Below are 20,462 nucleotides of genomic sequence, written 5' to 3' on the forward strand. Positions count from 1 at the left end.
GGTACAAGACCCCATTATGCTGCTGTTTCCAGGGTGTGTCCTGTAGTCTGTGAAATAGTTTACAGAAGGGACCTTTGGACTGGGTTATAAATGCAGAACTCCCAATTCCCCTCAGTTCACAGGAGAGCTCAGTCTGGGAGGTTTGCCCAGAGAGCGAAGGTAGAATATGGCTGTTTCAGTTATCACTGTTTTATTAATTGTTCCATCTCACTATGACAGGGTGTACTGGGTCCTTTGAGGCTCCCTGCTTGCAGTCCTGTTACACCAGAGGTGGGCAAACTATGGCCTGTGGGCCACATCCAGCCCGCAGGACCCTCCTGCCTGGCCCTTGAGTTCCCAGCTGGGGAGGCTAGCTCCCGGCCCCTCCCCTGCTGTGCCCCCTTTCCTGCAGCTGCGCCATCGCATGGGCAGTGCTCTGGGCGGCAGGATTGTGCGCTCCTGCCGAGCAGTGCAGCAGCATGTCTGGCTCCAGTGGGTGGCGCGGCTGCCACACATGCTGCTCCGAGTGGCATGGTAAGGGGGCCAGTGGGTTAAATAAGGGGCGGGAGGTCCCGGGGGGGGCAGTCAGGGAGCTGGATGGGGTGGAGGTTGTAGGGGACAGTTGGGGGACGGGGGGTTAGATAAGTGGGAGTCTCAGGGGGCCTGTCAGGGGGCAGGAGTTTGGATAGAGGTCAGAAATCAGGGGACTGGGAGCAGGGGGCTTGAGTAGAGGGTGGAGTCCTAGGGGTGGTTAGGGGACAAGGATCACGGGGGGTTGGATGGGTTGGGGATTCTGAGGTGGGCAGTCAGGGGGAGGGAAGTGGGAGGGGTTGGATAGGGGGTGGGAGCCAGGCTGTTTAGGGAGGTACAGCCTTCCCTACCCAGCCCTCAATACAATTTTGCAACCGCAATGTGGCCCTTGGGCAAAAAAGTTTGCCCACTCTGTGTTACACCCTGCCCAAAAGAAGAGCAGTAAAGGTGGGTCCTCCAGGCCTGCCTAGAAAGGTTGCAGGGAAGCAGCCAGTCAGAGCCAAGCAGACTCAGTTAAAAGGAGCTGAAGGGCCTGCGCAAGTCAGTCACTTACTGGGACAGAAGGATGAGGGGGGACTGACTGAAAGGCTATGAAACTCTGCAGATAAAGAGACTGGGGAGGAGCCCTGCTCAAGCAGGGACAGGACTGAGAAGCTCTGCAGGCAGGGCAAACGAGAGGGAGGGGGAAGCCAGTACCAATTACCGGGGCCTGGCTTCCCCAGCTTCGTCAGCCCTGTTTAGCTGGTCTGCCCTTGCTGGGGGACCCAAAATAATTTTTCACTGAGGCCTGAACCCGCTCTCGGCAGCCCTATCTGCAGGTGCAGACGCCTGGGAGGGAGAACCCTGATTAAAAAGGGGACAGAAGAAGCTGAGAGAAGACCCTGAGACATCAGGACAAAGACAGAGAAACTCTCCAGACAAGGAGGTCTGGGAGAGACCCTCTCAAACATGGAAGCCTACACAAGCAAATCTTCAGCCACCCCAGGAGGTGCCTGCATTAGTCTAGTTTTCCCAAGTAGCTTCCTAGAGAGAGTCCCTTTTTATCCAGCAAGTTTCTTTGTTCCTGTAATTTCCCAGACTCTAGCCCTGCTTCTCAAAACCAGTTTGGTAGGCCCTTCAGGAGGTTGAGACAGACTCCTTGGAGCCAATGGCTCCAAGTGTTTAACCACCAGTTTTGGAAGTGTTTGAGGGGTATCTTATCTTGAGGCACTCTTCTTCCCTTCCTGCTTGTTTTTCCTTATATCCCATGTGACGCAGCGTGCCTGGGGCAGCCCTCACTGGAAATGCCACAGTCTGGGCAGGCTGCAAAAGGGAGAGCAAACACTTCCAAAACTGGTGGTTAAGACTGAAGTTAAAACTCTTCGACCAGTCACAAACAGTGATTCCCCACACTGGTAATCAAGAAGCTAAATAAATAAATAAAGGAATCATACAGTTTCCTTCGTTGCATTCCAGTCTCTGGCCCCCTCTCAGCACCTAGGTCCAGTACAGTGAGAGGTTATTTGAAAATTTTGCTCACTCCACAAAATGTTCTTCTGACTCCACAAAGGGTCAGCCGCGTTACCAGGTCAATATTAGTTTGTCTCTTAACCTAAATACCATGCTGCCAGCCAGTCCTTTAGTGTCGAAAATGAAAGGTTTTTTACAAAGAGAAGAAAAAGAAAGAACAAGAAGAGAGTTGTTAAATGGTAAAGCGTTCACATACATACTGGTCTACACTACGAGTTTATTTTGAATTTAGCAGCGTTAAACTAAATTAACCCTGCACCCATCCACACAACAACGTCCTTTATTTCAGTATAAAGAGCTCTTAATAGTGATATCTGTACTCCTCCCTGACAAGGGGAGTAGCGCTGAAATCGTTATTGCCATTTCGGATTAGGGTTAGTGTGGCTGCAATTCGATAGTATTGGCCTCCAGGAGCTATCCCACAGTGCACCATTGTGACTGCTCTAGACAGCAATCTGAACACGGATGCACTGGCCAGATAGACAGGAAAAGCCCCACAAACTTTTGAATTTTATTTCCTGTCTGACCAGCTTGAAGCACTGATCAGCACGGGTGACCATGCAGAGCTCATCAGCACAGGTAACCATAACCATGCAGTCTGAGAATCGAAAAAGACCACCAGCTTGGACTGTATGGGAGGTACTGGATCTGATCGCTGTATGGGGAGATGATTCCGTGCTAGTTGAACTACGTTCCAAGAGACGAAATGCCAAAACATTTGAAAAAGTCTCCAAGGGCATGATAGAGAGAGGCCACAATAGGGGCTCACTACAGTGCTGCATGAAAGTTAAGGAGCTCAGACAAGCCTACCAGAAAACCAAAGAAGCAAACAGAAGGTCCGGAGCAGGGCCGCATACATGCTGCTTCTATGCTGAGCTGCATGCAGTTCTGGGGGAGGCTGTCACCACTACCCCATCCCTGACCATGGATTCCGAGGAGGGGGTAATCTCAGCCATGCCTGGGGATTCTGCAGACGGGGAAGAGGAGGAGGAGGAGGAGGAAGATGAGCTTGCAGAGAGCACACAGCACTCCATTCTCCCCAACAGCCAGGAGCTTTTTCTCAGTCTGACTGAAGTACCCTCCCAAGGCATTAGCCCAGACCATGAAGCTATGGAAGGGACATCTGGTGAGTGTACCTTTGTAAATATAAAACATGGTTTAAAAGCAAGTGTTTTTTAATGATTAATTTGCCCTGGGGACTTGGGATTCATTCACGGTCAGTACAGCTACTGGAAAAGTCTATTAAAGTGCCTGGGGATGGAGCAGAAATGCTCCAGGGACATCTCAGTGAAGCTCTCCTGGAGGTACTCCAAAAGCCTTTGCAGGAGCTTTCTGGGCAGTGCAGCCTTATTCCATCCTCCATGGTAGGACACTTGACCACGCCATGCATGTAGCAAGTAATTTGGTATCATTGCATGACAAAGCCTGGCAGTGTATGTCCCGGTGTTTGCTCGCATTCAAGCAACATCCATTCTTTATCTTGCTGTGTTATCCTCAGGAGAGTGATACATTCCTGTATTTCAACCAGGTTACCATGAATGATTAGATGGGATGGGATCTGAGGTACTGCAGAGAATTCTTTCCTGGGTGCTGGGTGGTGGGTCTTGCCCACATGCTCAAGGTTTAACTGATCACCATATTTGGGGTCGAGAAGGAATTTTCCTCCAGGGCAGATTGGCAGAGGCCCTGGAGGTTTTTCGCTTCCTCTGCAGCGTGGGGCATGGGTCACTTGCTGGAGGATTCTTTGCAGCTTGAGGTCTTCAAACCACAATTTGAGGACTTCAATAACTCAGACATAGGTTAGGGGTTTGTTATTGAAGTGCATGGGTGAAATTCTGTGGCCTGCATTGTGCAGGAGGTCAGACTAGATGATCATAATGGTCCCTTCTGACCTTAAAGTCTGTGAGTCTAATTAAGGGAACAGAGGGGCCGTTCCTACTTGGCTGTTTGCCTGTGGCTGAAAAGAAATCCTTCCCTGCAGTTAGCCAAGCGGGGGGGGGCGGCATTGGTGCTGAGCTTTTTGCGTTTGGTTAGGAGGGATCTTCCCTGATACCAGCCATGTGGTGGGGGGAGAGGTAGAGATCATCCCAGATAATTGGATGGGGGGGGCGGTTAGTTTGGTTTCCGCTGCTCCATGTTAACAGGAAAACGGCAGCACTGAATGGGCTTTGATTGGTATGTGGGAAAGGAGGGCGCTGGATATATGAAGGCTGCAGAAGCCGAAAGACAATGGCTTACCATGGCCACATGCAAGCCAAATTCTGTTGCCTGGACCCGCGTCTGTGATCTCTAACACCACATTGAATCTGTCTCCCCTTATAAGTATTCTCACACTTCTTATCAAACTGTCTGTACTGGGCTATCTTGATTATCACTTCAAAAGTTTTTTTTTCCCTTACTTAATTGGTCTCTCAGCGTTGGTAAGACAACTCCCACCTTTTCATGCTCTCTGTATGTGTATATATATCTCCTCAATATATGTTCCATTCTATGCGTCCGAAGAAGTGGGCTGTAGCCCACGAAAACTTATGCTCAAATAAATTTGTCAGTCTCTAAGGTGCCACAAGTACTCCTGTTCTTTTTGTGGATACTGACTAACATGGCTGCTACTCTGAAACCAAAGCCACAGACACTCAATATTAAGATGCAGAATATGACCTTGTACAAAATCACATGTGCTATGTAATGTGAATAGTGTTGTTCACCATGAAAGAGTATAACCATTGTTCTGTAAATCGTATCTTTTTAAATATTTCTCTCCCTTTTTTCCCTTCCTCCTGCAGCTGCAAATTTTTCAAGCCTTCGGGACGGAGGAGGGAGGCTATCTCAGATAAGGCGGCGAAAAAAAAGGACGTGAGACGAAATGTTCCCGGAAATCATGGATCGACCCGCAATGAAAGAGCTCATCTGAATGAGTGGAAGGTCATCTTGTCCCAGTACAGGAAAGCTGCCAGTGAACATGAGGCCATAAGGGACGAACGTGAGGAGAGGAGAGACGCTTGAGATGAGGCGGTGGGATGCAATGCTGGGGCTGCTGCGTGATCAAATTGACATGCTCCGGTGTCCGGTGAAGCTTCAGAAACGGCAGCAGGATCACAGAGTGCCACTACGACCCCTGTATAACCACCCTCCCCCCACACTTATGTTCCATAGCCTCCTCACCCAGACACATAAGAACGCGAGGGGGGGAGGCTCAATGCACCCGCCCACTCCACCCCAGTGGACAGCCCAAGCAAAAGGCAGTCATTACTTTGAACTTTTTAGTGGGCTTTTCCTTCCTTCCTATCCTCCTCCCGAACCCAACCTGGGCTACCTTGTCAGTTCTTTCCCTCTTTTTATAATCAATTAATAAAGAATACATGATTTTTAAATGATGGTGACTTTATTTCCTTAGAAAGCAAGCTGTGATCGAAGGGGATCATGGGTTGCTTACAGGGAATGAGTCAATCAAGGGGGTGGGTTTTCATCAAGGAGAAACAAACAGAACTTTCATATCATAGTCTGGCCAGTCATGAAACTGGTTTTCAAAGCTTTGCTGATGCGCAGTTCTTCCTTGTATGCTCTTCTAATCGCCCTGGTGTCTGGCTGCATGTAATCAGCAGCCAGGCGATTTGCTTCAGCCTCCCACCCTACCATAAAGGTCTCCCCCTTACTCTCAGAGATTGTGGAGCACACTGCAAGCAGCAATAACAATGGGTATATTGGTTTGGCTGAGATCTGAGCGAGTTAGTAACATGCGCCAGCGTCGCTTTAAACATCCAAATGCACATTCTACCACCATTCTGCACTTGCTCAGCCTGTAGTTGAACAGCTCCTGACTACTGTCCAGGCTGCCTGTGTATGGCTTCATGAGCCATGGTATCAAGGGGTAGGCTGGGTCCCCCAGGATAACTATAGGCATTTCAACATCCCCAACTGTTGTTTTCTGGTTTGGGAAGTAAATCCCTTGCTGCAGCCGTTTAAACAGAGTAGTGTTCAAGACTAGGGCTGGCCTAGTGGTGGGCACCGTGGCTGGGGGGGTCATGTGCCAAGAGGCAAAGGGCTGAAGCTCCTCCTCGCTACCTGCATTGTGCAGCATGGCATGGCAGCAGCGCCAGCCTCTTTGTTCCCAAATGGAGCCCCCCGTGCTTGCTGCCCCACCTGCTTTCCCAGCCCGACTCCTAGTCCCACCTCCCCATGCTGCAAGCCGGCTGGCTTTTCTCCCCCACACCCCTGACTGCCTGCGCCTTCTGGGACTGTCCCAAGTCCAAGCTGTTCCTCCTCCTTGCCAGCTGGCCAGTGAACTCTGTCCCCTGTGCAGCGCTGCAGGCAGTAGCCCAAGAGGAAATGCTGCTCACAAGCTCCCCACACCCAGCCCAGACAGCAGAAGGGCTCCGGGCCAGCCTTATGCATGGGCAAAATGGAAGGACAGGGTGGGCCTGGGATATGAGGCCGTGGAAGGGACCTTGAGGCAATGGGGGAGGAGGCAGCGGAGCCCAGGGGCAATGGGGGGGGGGGTGCCTAGGGAGGCAGTGGGGGCCAGGGACACAAAAATACAAATTCACCCAGGTGCCACCCAGGTGGGGTGGGATTCAGCAATAAGACACAGAGCAAATAACACAACTGACACTTTACAAATGTCTGGCACTTTGGAGCCAGTCGCCTGGTTTCGAGGCCAGGCTGGTGAATTTTGGGTCATGCCAGGCTCCCATCTGGGATGAATGGGTGCAGCACCATTGGGGTCAGTGGGGTTGTGCCAGGCTCCCATCTGGGGTGAGTGAGTGCAGTGCCAGTGGGGTCAGTGGGGTCATGCCAGGCTTCCATCTGGGGTGAGCAGGTGCAGTGCCAGTGGGTTTGTGCCAGGCTCCCATCTGGGGTGAGCGGGTGCAGTGCCAGTGGGGTTGTGCCAGGCTCCCATCTGGGGTGAGCAGGTACAGTGCCAGTGGGGTTGTGCCAGGCTCCCATCTGGGGTGAGCGGGTGCAGTGCCAGTGGGGTCAGTGGGGTCATGCCAGGCTCCCATCTGGAGTGAGTGGGTGCAGTGCCAGTGGGGTTGTGTCCTGTTACACCAATTCTGCTCACCCACAGGATCAGGTTCAGAGTAAAGTGCCTCTGCCCAGAGGAAAAGCCCAGGAGTTTGCTTAGAAGAGCCATATCCCCTGCTCCAAAGAGACATTTAATTTCCTGTCTGGGGTGGGGCCTCTCCAGGGCACTCTCTGGGCTAGGGCTGAGATTTTCAAAGCTGCCTAGGGGGGTTAGACACATCGCTCCCACTACAAGCTCCAGGCAGCTGCCTGTGAAACCTTGGCCGCCCTCCCTGTCTGCTACTTTGACCCAATGATGCAGGAGCTCCTGAAGCACCTGATGTCCTTCATACTGCCAGGGGAATTCCCCTTTGTTAGAGGCTTTCCCTTCACCCTTTCCACTGGTTCTTGTCACGCACACAGAAAGCAGAAGACCAGAAGTCCGAAGTGCAGACAGTGCAATGTTTATTGGGGTTTAAGTTTCCAAGCAAGCATATTCTGAAGCCCTTCACTCCAGTCAGGCTTATCTCTACGCACCAATAGAATCCATTCCCCAGTGTTCCATTCCCAGCTCTGACACCGCAGAGCGTTTACCCCATGTCCCTGTTCCTGTTCCCACCCCCCAGCAAACGATTCCAATTTTCCCTTTCACTTCCTGCTTGACCCCAGTTTATATAGTAATAGTCTCAGCTATACCTTAACCAGTCATTCTACTGAAATTTAACTCACCAGTCCTAACATTGTAATGTAATTTTCTAACCAAATATATCCCACTACCCTAATTAACTTACATCTAGCAAAATTAATTATACAGCAGACAGAAACAATTCGAGACTCAAACAGATTAACAATAGAAAAGTGGGGCCATAAAGATAAAACAGAGAGAAATGAGGGTTTCACAACCACAACCATTGAGAAGTGAGTTCTTGCCAGACAGGATGCTCTCAAACTAAGTTTTCTTTATCCATCTTAAGATCTGTTTCTTTCTCTGCTGGTGATGGGCACTATCAGGACAGGATCATCTTCCTAACAGCCCAATACCACCTTATTTCGGTGTGATTGGTTTGGGACGTGAGGATGTGATCATACGCTTCCCAGCTTATGGCTGCTTAGCCAAAGGCCTTAACCTAAGAACAAGGCCTCAGACTGTCCTAATCAGAGAAGGCCAATACACAGGTGGACTTGTGATTTTGGTCATTTGTTTTTATACTTCTATAATTAGCTAAGTGATAAAAATACACCGAAGTTCTTAAAGTATAGGCCTTTACCAGCAGGCCTGACTGTCTATATTCTAATACCTCTCCTTATCCTGGGCAAGGTCACAGCTGTCAGTGGTACGGTACCCCCCTGTCACCCATTTGGACCAAGCCTTTGTTCTACATGGTGGGTAGAGACAGAGCCGATCTGGTCCTGGATCCCAGCACCCTGTGACCCTGGGGGTTCCCACCCCAAAGCCAGAGCGGGACACCAACTGCACAGATTGAACCCGTCTTTATAAAGAGCTGAACAAAACCCTGGGATCTGAACAGCCTGAGGTTGTGGGTGAGAGTCGCCCTCTCCCCACCCTTAGCTGAGGTTTTGGTTCCCTCCTGTGTCTCAGGGTCTATAGCTGCTGGGTCTGGGCGCACTGATGGGGTGTCACTATTGGCTCCACAGCTTCAGGGCCAGGCCTTGTCTCTGTCACACCTGCTGACTGCAGGAGACTCATGTTGTGCCCCGAGGACCCTCACTGTCTGCAGAGACCCAGGTGTCCCGGGGCTGGAGGCTACAGAAGCTTGAGCCCAGGGGGCATTGAGGGAGGGTCTACAGCATGAACCCTGGGGTGAGGGCGCGAGGCAGGGATGTACCTGTGCAGATTGGTTCCCGAATGTGGCAGGGTTTGTCCCCAGTGTGGTATCCCTGATGGGCCAAGCTGCTCTGTAATGAACTTTATCTCAGTCCTGGACCAAGCCTCCTTTCTCTCTGCTCCCCCACAGCCATGTCGTGCATGTGTGGAGCCATCTGTGTCTACCTGAAGAGCTGGGAGAGATGCTTTTACCCCTGAATAACTATGCAGAGCTCCTCCTACCATCTTGTGTGACAGGCCCATGGGTCAGCGCTTCTGGTTGCTGAATCTGCCCTTAGTGATTATACTCAGTATACTCGGTCCATAGCTGCTTTGGGGCTGGAGCACCCATGGCATTTGGTGAGGACAGATGTGGACATGGGTTCAGGAAGAGAGAGCCTGAATCCACATGGGTCCTCACAGTGTCCTCCTGCAGCCCCCAATTCCCCTGTTCCACTCATGTGAGGCAGGGGGTGACTCCATCATGGCCAGTGAGCTGCACCAGGGTCAGAGCAGAATTTGGCCCTAGTTTGGCAGGACCTCTGCATTGGGCAGAGTGTAACCCACACCCCCCCTGGGTGTGGTGCTCTGTCTCATCTAGTGGCACCAAGACCATTTAGAGCGAGATTAATGAGTCTGCTCTACAGCCTTAGCTAAGGGCCACATGGCTTTTAGGTCAGGCAGTTGAGGCTCATGCACTAAGCTCCGGAGGTCCCAGGTTCAGTCCCGCCCATCAACAACTGGGGTCTGTCGGTGTTACAAGAGCTCCCCACTTCACCCTTTCCAGAGATAGTGAAGCCCTCCTGGGGTGAAGCAGACGCACACAGAGACTCAGGTGCCTCAGGAGTCTCTATGAGCGAAGAGCTTGTGTCTGTGCAGCTCAGATATGCTGCTCCCCTGTGCCGTCTCCACCTGATGCCTCTCCCTGTCTGTTGCAGGTTCCGGGACAGATCGTGGAGGCCTCTTCCTCCAATAACAACCCGATCTCAGAGGTGCATGTGAAGGCCATCTCCCATACACTGAGCTGTCAAGTGAGGAAAAGTGGGGCTGGCATAGGACTGCTGGGGCCAGCAGATCTCAGAGACACCAGCAGGCATCCGTACAGTACACGGTGCTCCCTCCCCATACTGGAGACCTCCCTGTGCCCTCAGCATTGCAGGCACTCAGCGCCACAGAGGATCAAGCCCTTCATATCTATGAGCCCAATTCTCCTTTCCTGCACGGAGTCCAATGGTGTTTCTCCTAATTTACCCAGGTGTAAGTGAGAGAAGGATCAGGCCCTTTAGTCCCTTCTCAGGGCTCTGCCTGTGTCATACACACTACATACCACAGGGGCTTTGCCATGAATTCTTAAGTGTCTGTGATGGTCACATGGCCCAATCTGGTTCCGAATCCTACTCCCAGCCCCATCAGTGTGCATTTGCACTGGTGTCTGAGTCATCACTCTGCATTTACACCATGAGACTCAAATCAGAATGAGGCCCTGGGCCTTTTAGGAGATTCCTGTTTGAATGAGCAGGCTCCTCTGACCTGATCCCATCTCCCCTCAGGTCACTTCCAAAGCATAGCATAAGAACATAAGAGTGGCCATACTGGGTCAGACTGAAGGTCCATCTAGCCTAGTATCTTGTCTTCCAACACTGGCAAATGCCAGGTGCTTCAGAGGGAATGAATAGAACAGGACAATTATTGAGTGATCCATCCCCTGTTGCCCATTCCTAGCTTCTGGCAAACAGAGGCTAGGGACATCATCCCTGCCCATCCTGGCTAATAGCCACTGATGGACCTAAGCTCCATGAATTTATCTAGTTCTTTTATGAACTCTGTTATAGTCTTGGTCTTCAAAACATCCTCTGGCAAAGTTCCACAGGTTGACTGTGTGTTGTGTGTGAAGAAATACTTCCTTTTGGTTATTTTAAACCTGCTGCCTATTAATTTCATTTGGTGACTACTAGTTCTTTGGTATGACAAGGAGTAAATAACACTTCCTTGTTTACTTTCTCCACACCAGTCATGATTTTATAGACCTCTATCATATCCCTCCTTCGTCGTCTCTTTTCCAAGCTGAAAAGTCCCAGTCTTATTAATCTCTCCTCATATAGAATCTGTTTCATACCCCTAATCATTTTTGTTTCCCTTTTCTCAACCTTTCCAATTCCAACATATCTTTTTTGAGATGGGCTACCACATCTGCATGCAGTATTCACGATATGGGCATATCATGGCTTTATATAGAGGCAATATGATATTTTCTGTCTTATTATCTATTCCTTTCTTAATGATTCCGAACATTCTGTTCGCTTTTTTGACTGCTGCTGCACATTGATAGGATGTTTTCAGCAAATTATCCATGATGACTCCAAAATCTCTTTCTTGAGTGGTGACAGCTAATTTAGATTTTATATTTATAGTTGGGATTATGTTTTCCAATGTTCATTACTTTGCCTTTATCAACACTGAATTTCATCTGCCATTTTGTTGCCCAGTCATCCCATTTTGAGAGATCCGTTTGTAGCTCTTCGCAGTCTGCCTGGGACTTAACTATCTTGAGTAGTTTTGTATCATCTGCAAAATTTGCCACCTCACTGTTTACCCCTTTTCCCAGATTATTTATGAATAAATTGAATAGTCCTGGTCCCAGTACAGACCCCTGGGACACCACTATTTACCTCTTTCCATTGTGAAAACTAACCATTTAGTCCTACTCTGTTTCCTAGCTTTTAACCAGTTACTGATCCATGAGAACATCTTCCCTCTTATCCCCTGCCAGCTTACTTTGCTTAAGAGCAACCCCATTGGCTTAGCAGGGTGTGATGGGTTTGTAATAATTTATGACTACTGTATGTTTACCTGAGTATAGGGATATATGCTGTGGGAATATATTGAGTTAATTTAATGGTGGACTGTTGGGAAAACAAGCAGGAAGGAAAAGTGGCTCAAGATAAGCCAGTTCTTAGCAAACACTTCAGAGATGCTAGGAGACAATGCCAGGACAGGAAACGGCCCAGGGAGCAAAATAATAGTGATAGGTTTGAAAAGGAGCACTCTCCTGGCCCTGGAGAAGCTGTCTGGGGAACCAGGCTGAGAAACAGCCATCCACTGGAGTACTGAGGAAGCCAGGCCTGTGTAGGTACCATTAGTGGAGGTTAGCCTTTAGATAGGATAAGCGTGTGTAGACTGTTCATTGTTTTAAAGTCTGTGTTCCTACTGCTAAAATAACAGCACTTTTGCTTTTTGCAGGCTATCCAATCGCTGTGATAATTCTAGATAATACTTAGTCCTGCCATGAGTGCAGGGGACTGGACTAGATGACCTCTCGAGGTCCCTTGCAGTCCTGTGATTCTATGTACACCACTAGTCTCGAAGGGAAGAACTACAGGTGTGTGAGCAGAGTTGGATCTGCAAGGTGTGATGGAGTAGGGGATGTGATGCAGTAGGAGCTGTCTGCATGGGGGATGGGAAAGCAGGGGAGGACTTTAGGTGATGGACAATACCTGAGCCTGTAACCTGAGCTAGGCAGGGGGGAGGGGTGTCATAAACAGATAGCTAAGGGTTAATGTTTCTTTTACCTGTAAAGGGTTAACAAAGGGAACCAAACACCTGACCAGAGGACCAATCAGGAAACCGGATTTTTAAAAGCTGAGGGAGGGAATGTTTGGCTCTGTGTCTTTTGTCTGGCTCTCAGCTATGAGAGGGATCTTTTCTATCTTCAAGCTTCTAATCTTCAGTTTCCAAGTTGTGAGTACAAAGGTAGAAAAACAATAGGCTGTTATTGTTTTTTTGTAATTACATGTGTGTAGTTTGCTGGAATGTTTTAAACTGTATTTCTTTTTGAATAAGGCTGTTTATTCATATATTTTCTTATAAGCAATAGGCCTGTGTATTGTCACCTTGATGCAGAGGTCTGTTTATGTGTTTTTCTTTCTTTTTATATAAAGCTTTCTTTTTTAAGACCTGTTTTGAGTTTTCTCTGGGTAGGCTAAGGAACGAAGGGAAGGGAATTCTCTTGTGTTAGATTTACGGAGGGTGAATCTGTGTAGCCTCAGGGGAGAAGGCGGGGGGAGGTAAATTGCCCTCTCTGTTTTGCATTCAAGGAGTTTAAGTACAGTATCGCCCAGGATAACCCAGGGAGGGGGAAGCCTGGGTGAGATAAAGAGGAGACAAGGGGAGGAGGTTGTTTTCCCTTTGGTGTGAGACTCAGGGCCTCTGAGTCTTGGGGTCCCCCAGGGAAGGTTTTGGGGAGACCAGAGTGAGCCAAAACACTGGAATTTTTGGCTGGTGGCAGCGATATAAGATCAAAGCTGGCAATTAAGCTTGGAGGTTTCATGCTAGCTTCTCATTTTATGAACGCTAAGGTTCAAATCTGAGTAGGAAGCTACGACAAGGGGAGGTCAACACTTTTGCCCAGGAAGCTAGACAAAGGAAGGGGCTGGCTGAGGGGGTTAGTTTCAGTTTTGGTCTTGGGCTGGGTGGTGGGAATTCAGGGAATCCTAAGCTGGGATCCAAGCACCCTGAACCCTGAGAAGGTCTCGATTGAGGGGTCCTGACTGTGCCAACAAGCTCTGCTGTAACCTGCATTCCTGTTGTCCAATAAACTGTTTTACTGGCTGGCTGAGAGTCACTGTGAGTCCCAGGAAGAGGGGTGCAGGGCCGGACTCCCACACTCCGTGACACAAGGTAAGAACAATGGATACACAGGGTGCAGTAACCCAGGGCTTGGGCTAAGAGTGGGAGAATTATGGAGATCCACTCCAGTAAAGATAAAGGCCTGACACCTGTGGAATGCACACAGAGAGACCAGAGAAAGGTCCAGAGATGCAGAAATCTTGTAATCATGCCATGTTACAGGGACAACCACACTGAGATCTGGATCTTCCAGCAACTTGGTTAGGTGAGGTGAGATACTGCAGCCTGGCTGAATGGAGCAAGGAGTCGCCTCTGGCTCCTGTGCTGGGTCAGGATCCCTGATTCAGCACAGGCGAGGAGAGCTCACTCCTCACTGCCCACTGTTTTGCTTTCTGCTCCAGGCACCCATTCCCACCCATTGGACCTGATAGGGACCGTCCAGACCAAACTGGAGATGGGCAGGGGAAATACTCACATTGGGATCCTGGCCTTGATGGGAGAAATGGTTGGTGTTGAAAATAAAGGAGTAGGTGAGTGATAGCTCAGAGATTTCCCCTTATATCCCATCAGTGTGAGAGCCTGCTGCAGCACAGGGCCCACTATGGAGCTTCAGGGCCCGTGGGTCTGGCTGCAGGGCCCTGGGTGTGACCTGCTCCCTGTAGCAATGGACAGTCCACCCCGGGCTCCCATGCTGTGCTGGGTAGACACACCCCAAAGCTCTGCACACTCGGCCACTGAGGGTGAACCTGCCTGCACCAGCCATGACTGGAAACAGGTGTGGGTGTGGTGCCCCTGCCTGGGCCCAGCCTGCAGAGGGCACTCAGGGATGGAGAGGAGGGGAGTGAGGACCAGTGGGGGAGCTCTCACTGGGCAGCCTAATTGGTAACACACAGGTACATTGTTCCAGTGTGGCAGGGGTACTCTATGATCCTGCCCCAGGCCATAAGGAACTAGTCTGTGGCTCTGGTTTAGCAATTCTGGGAGTCTTTGTCTCTTCCAGTTCTGGGACTGGCTAGCCAGAAATCTCTGTGTGTGAAAACTGTGAAATCAGTTCTTACCAATGGGACCCCCATGGAGAGAGAATGAAAATGCTGGGTGCAAGAGAGATGGGCAGTGCTGGGTGCAGGAGAGATGGGCAGTGCTGGGTGCGGGAGAGACGGGCAGTGGTGGGTGTGGGAGAGGCGGGCAGTGCTGGGTGCGGAAGAGGCAGGCAGTGCTGGGTGCGGGAGAGACTGGCAGAGAGTGATTAGCTCAGGCAGAGATTCTCTGACCCAGCATAAACCTCACAGGCCCCATTCCCTTCACAATCACACCAGCTTGAACACAGCATCTCTCCATTGACTCAGTGGGTTACTCTTGATCCTCACCAGGGTGAGAGAGAATCTGGCTCTGTGGGCATAGGGCAGGGTTCTTCGGGGTCCTTAGTGACACCAAATTAGTGTCCAGTCACTGAGGAGTTAACTACAGCTCAGCTCCCCCTCCCCATATGCAGGTGTGAGGGTGGGGCTATAAACCTGGGGGCAGGCCACAGGTACAGGGACCCAAAGGCAGGGGGGGCCAAGATCCAAGCAGGGATACGTGCTGGTTATTCTCTGATCATGTGAAATTTGGCTTTCTCTTTGTCCACACGACCCCCGAGTTGAGACCCTGTTGAATCCTGGCCTTTTCACTGAGTCACGCACTGCCTTCCACAGCCAAACCCGGCCCTGCTGGGACTCCACTGGCCCCAGGCCATGAATTTGGCCCACTGTTTCCGTAAGTGAAGGCAGCAGGGCAGGGCTGGTGTGCCTGATTCCCCACTGATGCTGGCTCCGAGGAGCTGTGGTGCTGAAGGCAGCTCCCTGGCCATGCGTTGCAGGGACCAGGAGGGGCTTGGGTCTGGGCAAAAGATTCAGGCCCTGATCCCATGGAAAGGCCCCCATTGACTCTAGTGGGCTGTGGCTCAGGCTCTCAGTTGGGCTCCAGGGGGAAATTCTGCTCTGGACCCCTGGGACGGGGACTCTCTCTGGACTCCCAGCGGCACAGCGAGGCCGGGTCTGGCCCCAGAGGCTCAGAAGTCTCCCATCTCCCTCTCCAGTCCAGCGGGACCTAGTGCTGGTCTGTGAAGGGACAGTGCCCAGCACTGCTGCAGGGACACGCTGGTGCCTGTGTTGCTGCCAGCCGTTTCGCCCTATATCTAACCACCATCAGTGGCAGTGTCTCGTCCTGGTCCTGCAGGCGAGAGAGCCATCCTGTAGGCCATTGGTACCCCTGTCGAATCTAGGCCTCTGAATTTAGTCTCCCTGTAGCTCGGTGTGTTGGCCAACTCTCTGGTAATGAGCAAGGTCAGTTCTCCACACCATGGACCCTGGAGTTACTCTGCTGCCTGTGGCCCCTGAGCTCAGGATCTGGCTCATTGAGTGACACAGTGCTATTTGTAATCAGAGATAGGGCTGAGTCATGGGATTTGGACCTGGATTTGCCTCCTCTATTTCTCCTTCCTCCTGCTGCAGGTGTTCCAACCATTGCCCTCCCTCCCCATGGCATGCAAGTCACACTCCTTTGCGTCCCCCTGGCCCCCGAATGACAAATGAGTGCAAATTGGCACCTCATTCCCAGCATGGAACTCTTTCCCCTAAATCCCTAGCTAATGCCCCTGTTGGACTTACCCCAGATACCCTTTCAGGATCCCCCTGGCCTCCAGGCTATGTCACTGTGCTCGTCTTTTCCTGGAGGATCCAATGCAGAGCCTTCCCCTGGGAGTGCTACAGGGGTAAATGGTCCAGAAAACTTGCCTGGACACTTTGGAAACAACCATTGCTTTGGGCAGGGGGACGAGCCAAGTGAGTGATCTGCTGCTGCTGTATGCCTGCTCCCTCATTGTCCCCCACACTCACTCCCTGCCCCCATGTCCCTCGCAGGGGGTCAACAGCTGTGCTGCCAGGTGTGTGACTGGAGACTGTGGGCCTGATCTTGTTCTTAATTACACAGGGGTAAATGAAGAGCAACTGACGTCAATAAGCCTGATTCTGACCTCATCCCAGGGCAATTCCATCACAGTTACTCCTGATTTACACCAGGCTGAGTGAAAGCAGGACCAGGCCTGGGAGTTAGTGCACTTACGGCAGAGTGAGTGAGAGCAGGCCCAGGCCCAGCGTCATGGCCCAAGGATTAGAGCCTGCTCCCAGTTCCCGCACCCCCACCCCAACCCTCCTAGTGCCCCCAGGGGGAGATGCTGTGCAGTGAAGTGTGTGTGCGAGTGCATCACAGTTGACGTGAAATGGCTAGCCCACTCGGGGAGCCTCTCGTGAAGTGTAATGGCTGTGCAGTCCTGGGAAAGGGGAGCCTGCAGCTCTGGGGCTCGGCTTCCAGCACCCCCTGCTCTGAGTTACAGTATCCCAGGACCAGACCGTGCTCACTCACTGAATTCAGTGGACCTAATTCTCCTTTCACTGACCCACTTTCCCCTCAGCAGAGCCCCATTGATTTCAGCGGAGCCTCAGCAAATCAGGACAGAACTGGAACTATTGGCTCCCACTCCTGGGCTGTCTGCTGGATCCCATCCACTAATAACGACTCGAGTACTGTCTCTTGAAGACGCATATGTCTGCTGTTTGGCAAGCTACTGGAGAAGCACTGGGAAGACCTGGCCTATTTGTCTTGACTAGTCTAAAGAAGGAACCAGCCTCCTTTCTGCTAATAGAAAAGGCCACCTTCTACCCTAGCATCAGGAGCCTCTCAGAAGTATCATGTCTCCTCAGTGACTTATACTGCTAAGTGTATGTGCATGCAAGGATCCCCCCGAGCTCTCTCTGAGGAGTGACCTCATGTTCCCCTCCCATGTAACCACATTCCTTCTTGCCTTGCCCCCTCCTCTCAGTCTCTCTTTGTGCCCCTTTAGAGGCACCTTGTAAGGGCCGGCTCCACGCCCCAGCTTGCCAAGCGTGTGCTTGGGGTGGCATGCCACTGGGGGCACTCTGCCGGTCACTGGGAGGGCGGCAGGTGGCTCCAGTGGACCTCCCACAGAAGTGCCTGCGGAGGGTCCGCTGGTCCTGCGGCTCTGGTGGAGCATCCACAGGTATGTCTCCGGGAGATCCACCGGAGCTGTGGGACTGGCGAGCGGCAGAGTGCCCCCCGCGGCGTGCCTCCGTGCTTGGGGCTGCGAAATGGCTAGAGCCGGCGCTGCATCTTGTATCCCCTAATGACTCACTCCCCCCTGCGCCAGCTTGCCAGGACATTCTCAGCCAGTATGTATTTATATGGCACCAGCACTGCGCTAGGTGCTTTAAACAATTGCCGCAGCCCCAAACCATTGGGGGGTGGGTTGTACTGCACTCCCCTGCCCCAGGGCAGCTGGCATCCACGCTTAGCCCGGCCTGCCAGGGCAGCCTGAGCAATTGCCATAACTGACACTCCGGGAAGGTACTGTTCCCATGGGGCAGGGGAGCAGGTTAGAGAGACTGCCCTGACCTGCAACAAAGATAAAATGTCTCCTTTGCCTATGCACACCCCATGGAAAGAGCGGGCACAGAAGGGATTGATGGTTCCCCATCAGCTGTTGCACCCTGCATTGCCCCTCCTCATACCAAGGCAATGGGCCTTTTCCCCAGTTTCGGGCACGAGGGAGGGATAAAATGAGGTGGCCGTCATTTGGTTCCCAAAGCAAGCAGAATATTTTCCTCAGATCGTTTGGTTGGGTTAATCAGTGATTAAGGGGTTGGAAAAAAACCCTGAGGTTTTGTTTGGGGAAAGCCACCTCCTCCCCAACTCAGGATGAGCATGGTACCTCCCTGCCCAGAGTGATAGTTTGTTATTGACCAGCCTCTCACCGTTGGGGGCGGTGAGGGACGGAGCAGCATTGGCTGGATTGGGGAAATGGGGCTGTAAACAACACCCTGTGGATACAGGGGATGACCCTGATTCCCCACCTCACATGATCTGTGTTATTCCACACCCAGCGAATACACGAGCATTATCATGGGTTAAACCCCTCACTTTGGGGCCATTTTTTTATTATTGACCCAGCACCGTGTGATGTGCATGGCACTATATGCACAAATGGCAGATCAACACTCACCTCCAGTCTGCTCTGCATGGGTGGTAACACATCCAGGGCGCCTTATAGCAGGGCAGTTCACCCCTTCCATGTCTCTGGTGTCAGTTTCCCTGCAGCCCTCCACCCCATAAGACAAAAGACTGTCCTGTCCCCAGGAGTCTACAATCAAACCCCTTACTCCTGCAGTGGGAGCTGCTGGCACAGACCCTCATGTGACCAGGCACTGGCTCCTAGCACCTCAACCCAAGCTCCCACTCAGCCACTGAAAGTCTCCCAGTCACTTCCCAGACACAGGAGACCACAGCTGCACACATCTCCTGGATAGCAATCATGGTGCCTGACAGGTGTCACACATGCAAAGTATCACACATCCAGCCCAAAGTATAGGCTGGCATGCAAGGCTGGCCACTGGGGGAGCAATTGGTGAAGAACCTGGATGCCAGAGCCTATTTTCCCCAGAGCACGGACAGAAGGGGGCTGGCTGCATTTAGAAGCAGCTAGTTCACAAGAGGCTGGGGCATGGTCATCTCACAACAGGATAGCTGGGGGCGGAGGGGAAATGAGCCATTATTGGGCACTCGGTGCCTCTATAAATGTATTTAATTGTTGCTGTGACCTGAACCCCTGTAAACAGTGATGCTCAGTTCAATGACTGCCCACTAGATGGGTGGGAGTTTGGGGCACATAGAGCTCCTCAACCCAAAAGAGGAATATGCCTCACCCCTTGCTTGCTATGATGCTTGAGAAGGATCTTCCTATTGATCTGTCATGGAAACAGCAGAGGGGTGGCTGCAGGGTGCAGCGAGAGAAGAATCCATGATGGTGTGAGTGGTATAAAGCAGGCGATCCATAATCTGTGGGTTGCAACCTGCAGTTGGATCATGTAGGTTTCAGGGATGAGAGGTCACAACACTCTCTCTTTCCTTTCCTTTCCTCTCCTCGACTTTAAAAATGTATTTCTAGCCCTCATGGTTGTAAAGAGAACCTTGAAAATGTGAGCTTAGCATCAGCGAATTCAGTGATGTCTGCAGCCAGCCTGAAACAATCACTCTTAAGAGATGTGATTGTGAACTGCCCCATTCATCTCAAATCAAGGCCGCATGGATGCTGCAGCTATGGAATTTGGTGTTTTTGAAATGCCCCAGAATTCATCATTTCTGTCATGGAATCTGTCCATTTGCTAAAGTCAAGCAGCTGACATTTTATTTTCCATTCTCCTGTCCTGTGGAGACCTGCCTGCAGCTGCCTCTTACGCTGCAGCTTTCCTCACATCCTCCCTATGCAGTACTATGGAACCAAGCAGAAGGGCAGTTGTGACCACTTCCTTCCCCTTTCTTCACTCTTCTAGGAATCTGCCATTTGTAGCCTGACTTCCCTCTCTGGTGGACTCAGACCATTACACTGTGATCTACCAGGATATATCAATGGAGTTAGTCATGGCAACTGGCAAAGGATTGTGGGGCATGCATACACTCATTAGAAAGAGAGAGCTCTGAGACATTTGGAAACCAAGAATCCATCTTTATGAAAGACTCCTCTGAATTCTCCAAGCAAAGATTTGTGGATTTACAACATCAGAATACTGTTTTCTTAAATGGCAGTTCTGTAAACATGAATATCTTTTGAGCACCAACTTGGAGTTGCTATGAAGAGCGAAAGTCTGTTACTCCCAGACCAGGGGCCAGGGCCAGCTCCAGGCACCAGCTTAGCAAGCAGGTACTTGGGGTGGCCACTCCAGAGCGGGGCGGCACATTCAGGTATTCGGCTGCAATTCGGCGGAGGGTCCCTCACTCCCTCTCGGAGCAAAGGACCTCCCACTGAATTGCCGTAGATCACGATCGCGGCTTCTATTTTTTTTTTTTTGGCTGCTTGGGGCAGCAAAACCCCTGGAGACGGCCCTGCCCGGGGCTGTTTTCAACTGAAGCATTGTAGTTAAGCTTTTGGCTGAATCCAAAC

At 51.2% G+C, this 20,462-nt stretch overlaps 1 protein-coding gene across 1 annotated transcript; it reads left to right on the forward strand.

Moving 5' to 3' along the window:
* Window positions 1-734: 734 nt before the first annotated feature.
* On the forward strand, window positions 735-5,359 carry LOC142047992 (zinc finger and SCAN domain-containing protein 29-like). The gene is made up of 2 exons (XM_075074017.1): window positions 735-3,145; window positions 4,803-5,359. The coding sequence occupies exons 1-2, from the start codon at window positions 2,578-2,580 to the stop codon at window positions 4,874-4,876; spliced, it is 642 nt and encodes a 213-aa protein (XP_074930118.1). The 5' UTR covers window positions 735-2,577; the 3' UTR covers window positions 4,877-5,359.
* The last annotated feature ends 15,103 nt before the right edge of the window (window positions 5,360-20,462 follow it).

The sequence above is a fragment of the Chelonoidis abingdonii genome, chromosome 20 (genome assembly GCF_003597395.2).
Source record: "Chelonoidis abingdonii isolate Lonesome George chromosome 20, CheloAbing_2.0, whole genome shotgun sequence".
NCBI classification, from domain to species: Eukaryota; Metazoa; Chordata; order Testudines; family Testudinidae; genus Chelonoidis; species Chelonoidis abingdonii.

Coding starts and splice junctions, on each gene's coding strand:
- LOC142047992 (XM_075074017.1), top strand. CDS start 2,578: ATGCAGAGCTCATCAGCACAGGTAACCATAACCATGCAGTCTGAGAAT. Junction 3,146..4,802: donor AGCTATGGAAGGGACATCTG/GTGAGTGTACCT, acceptor TTCCTCCTGCAG/CTGCAAATTTTTCAAGCCTT.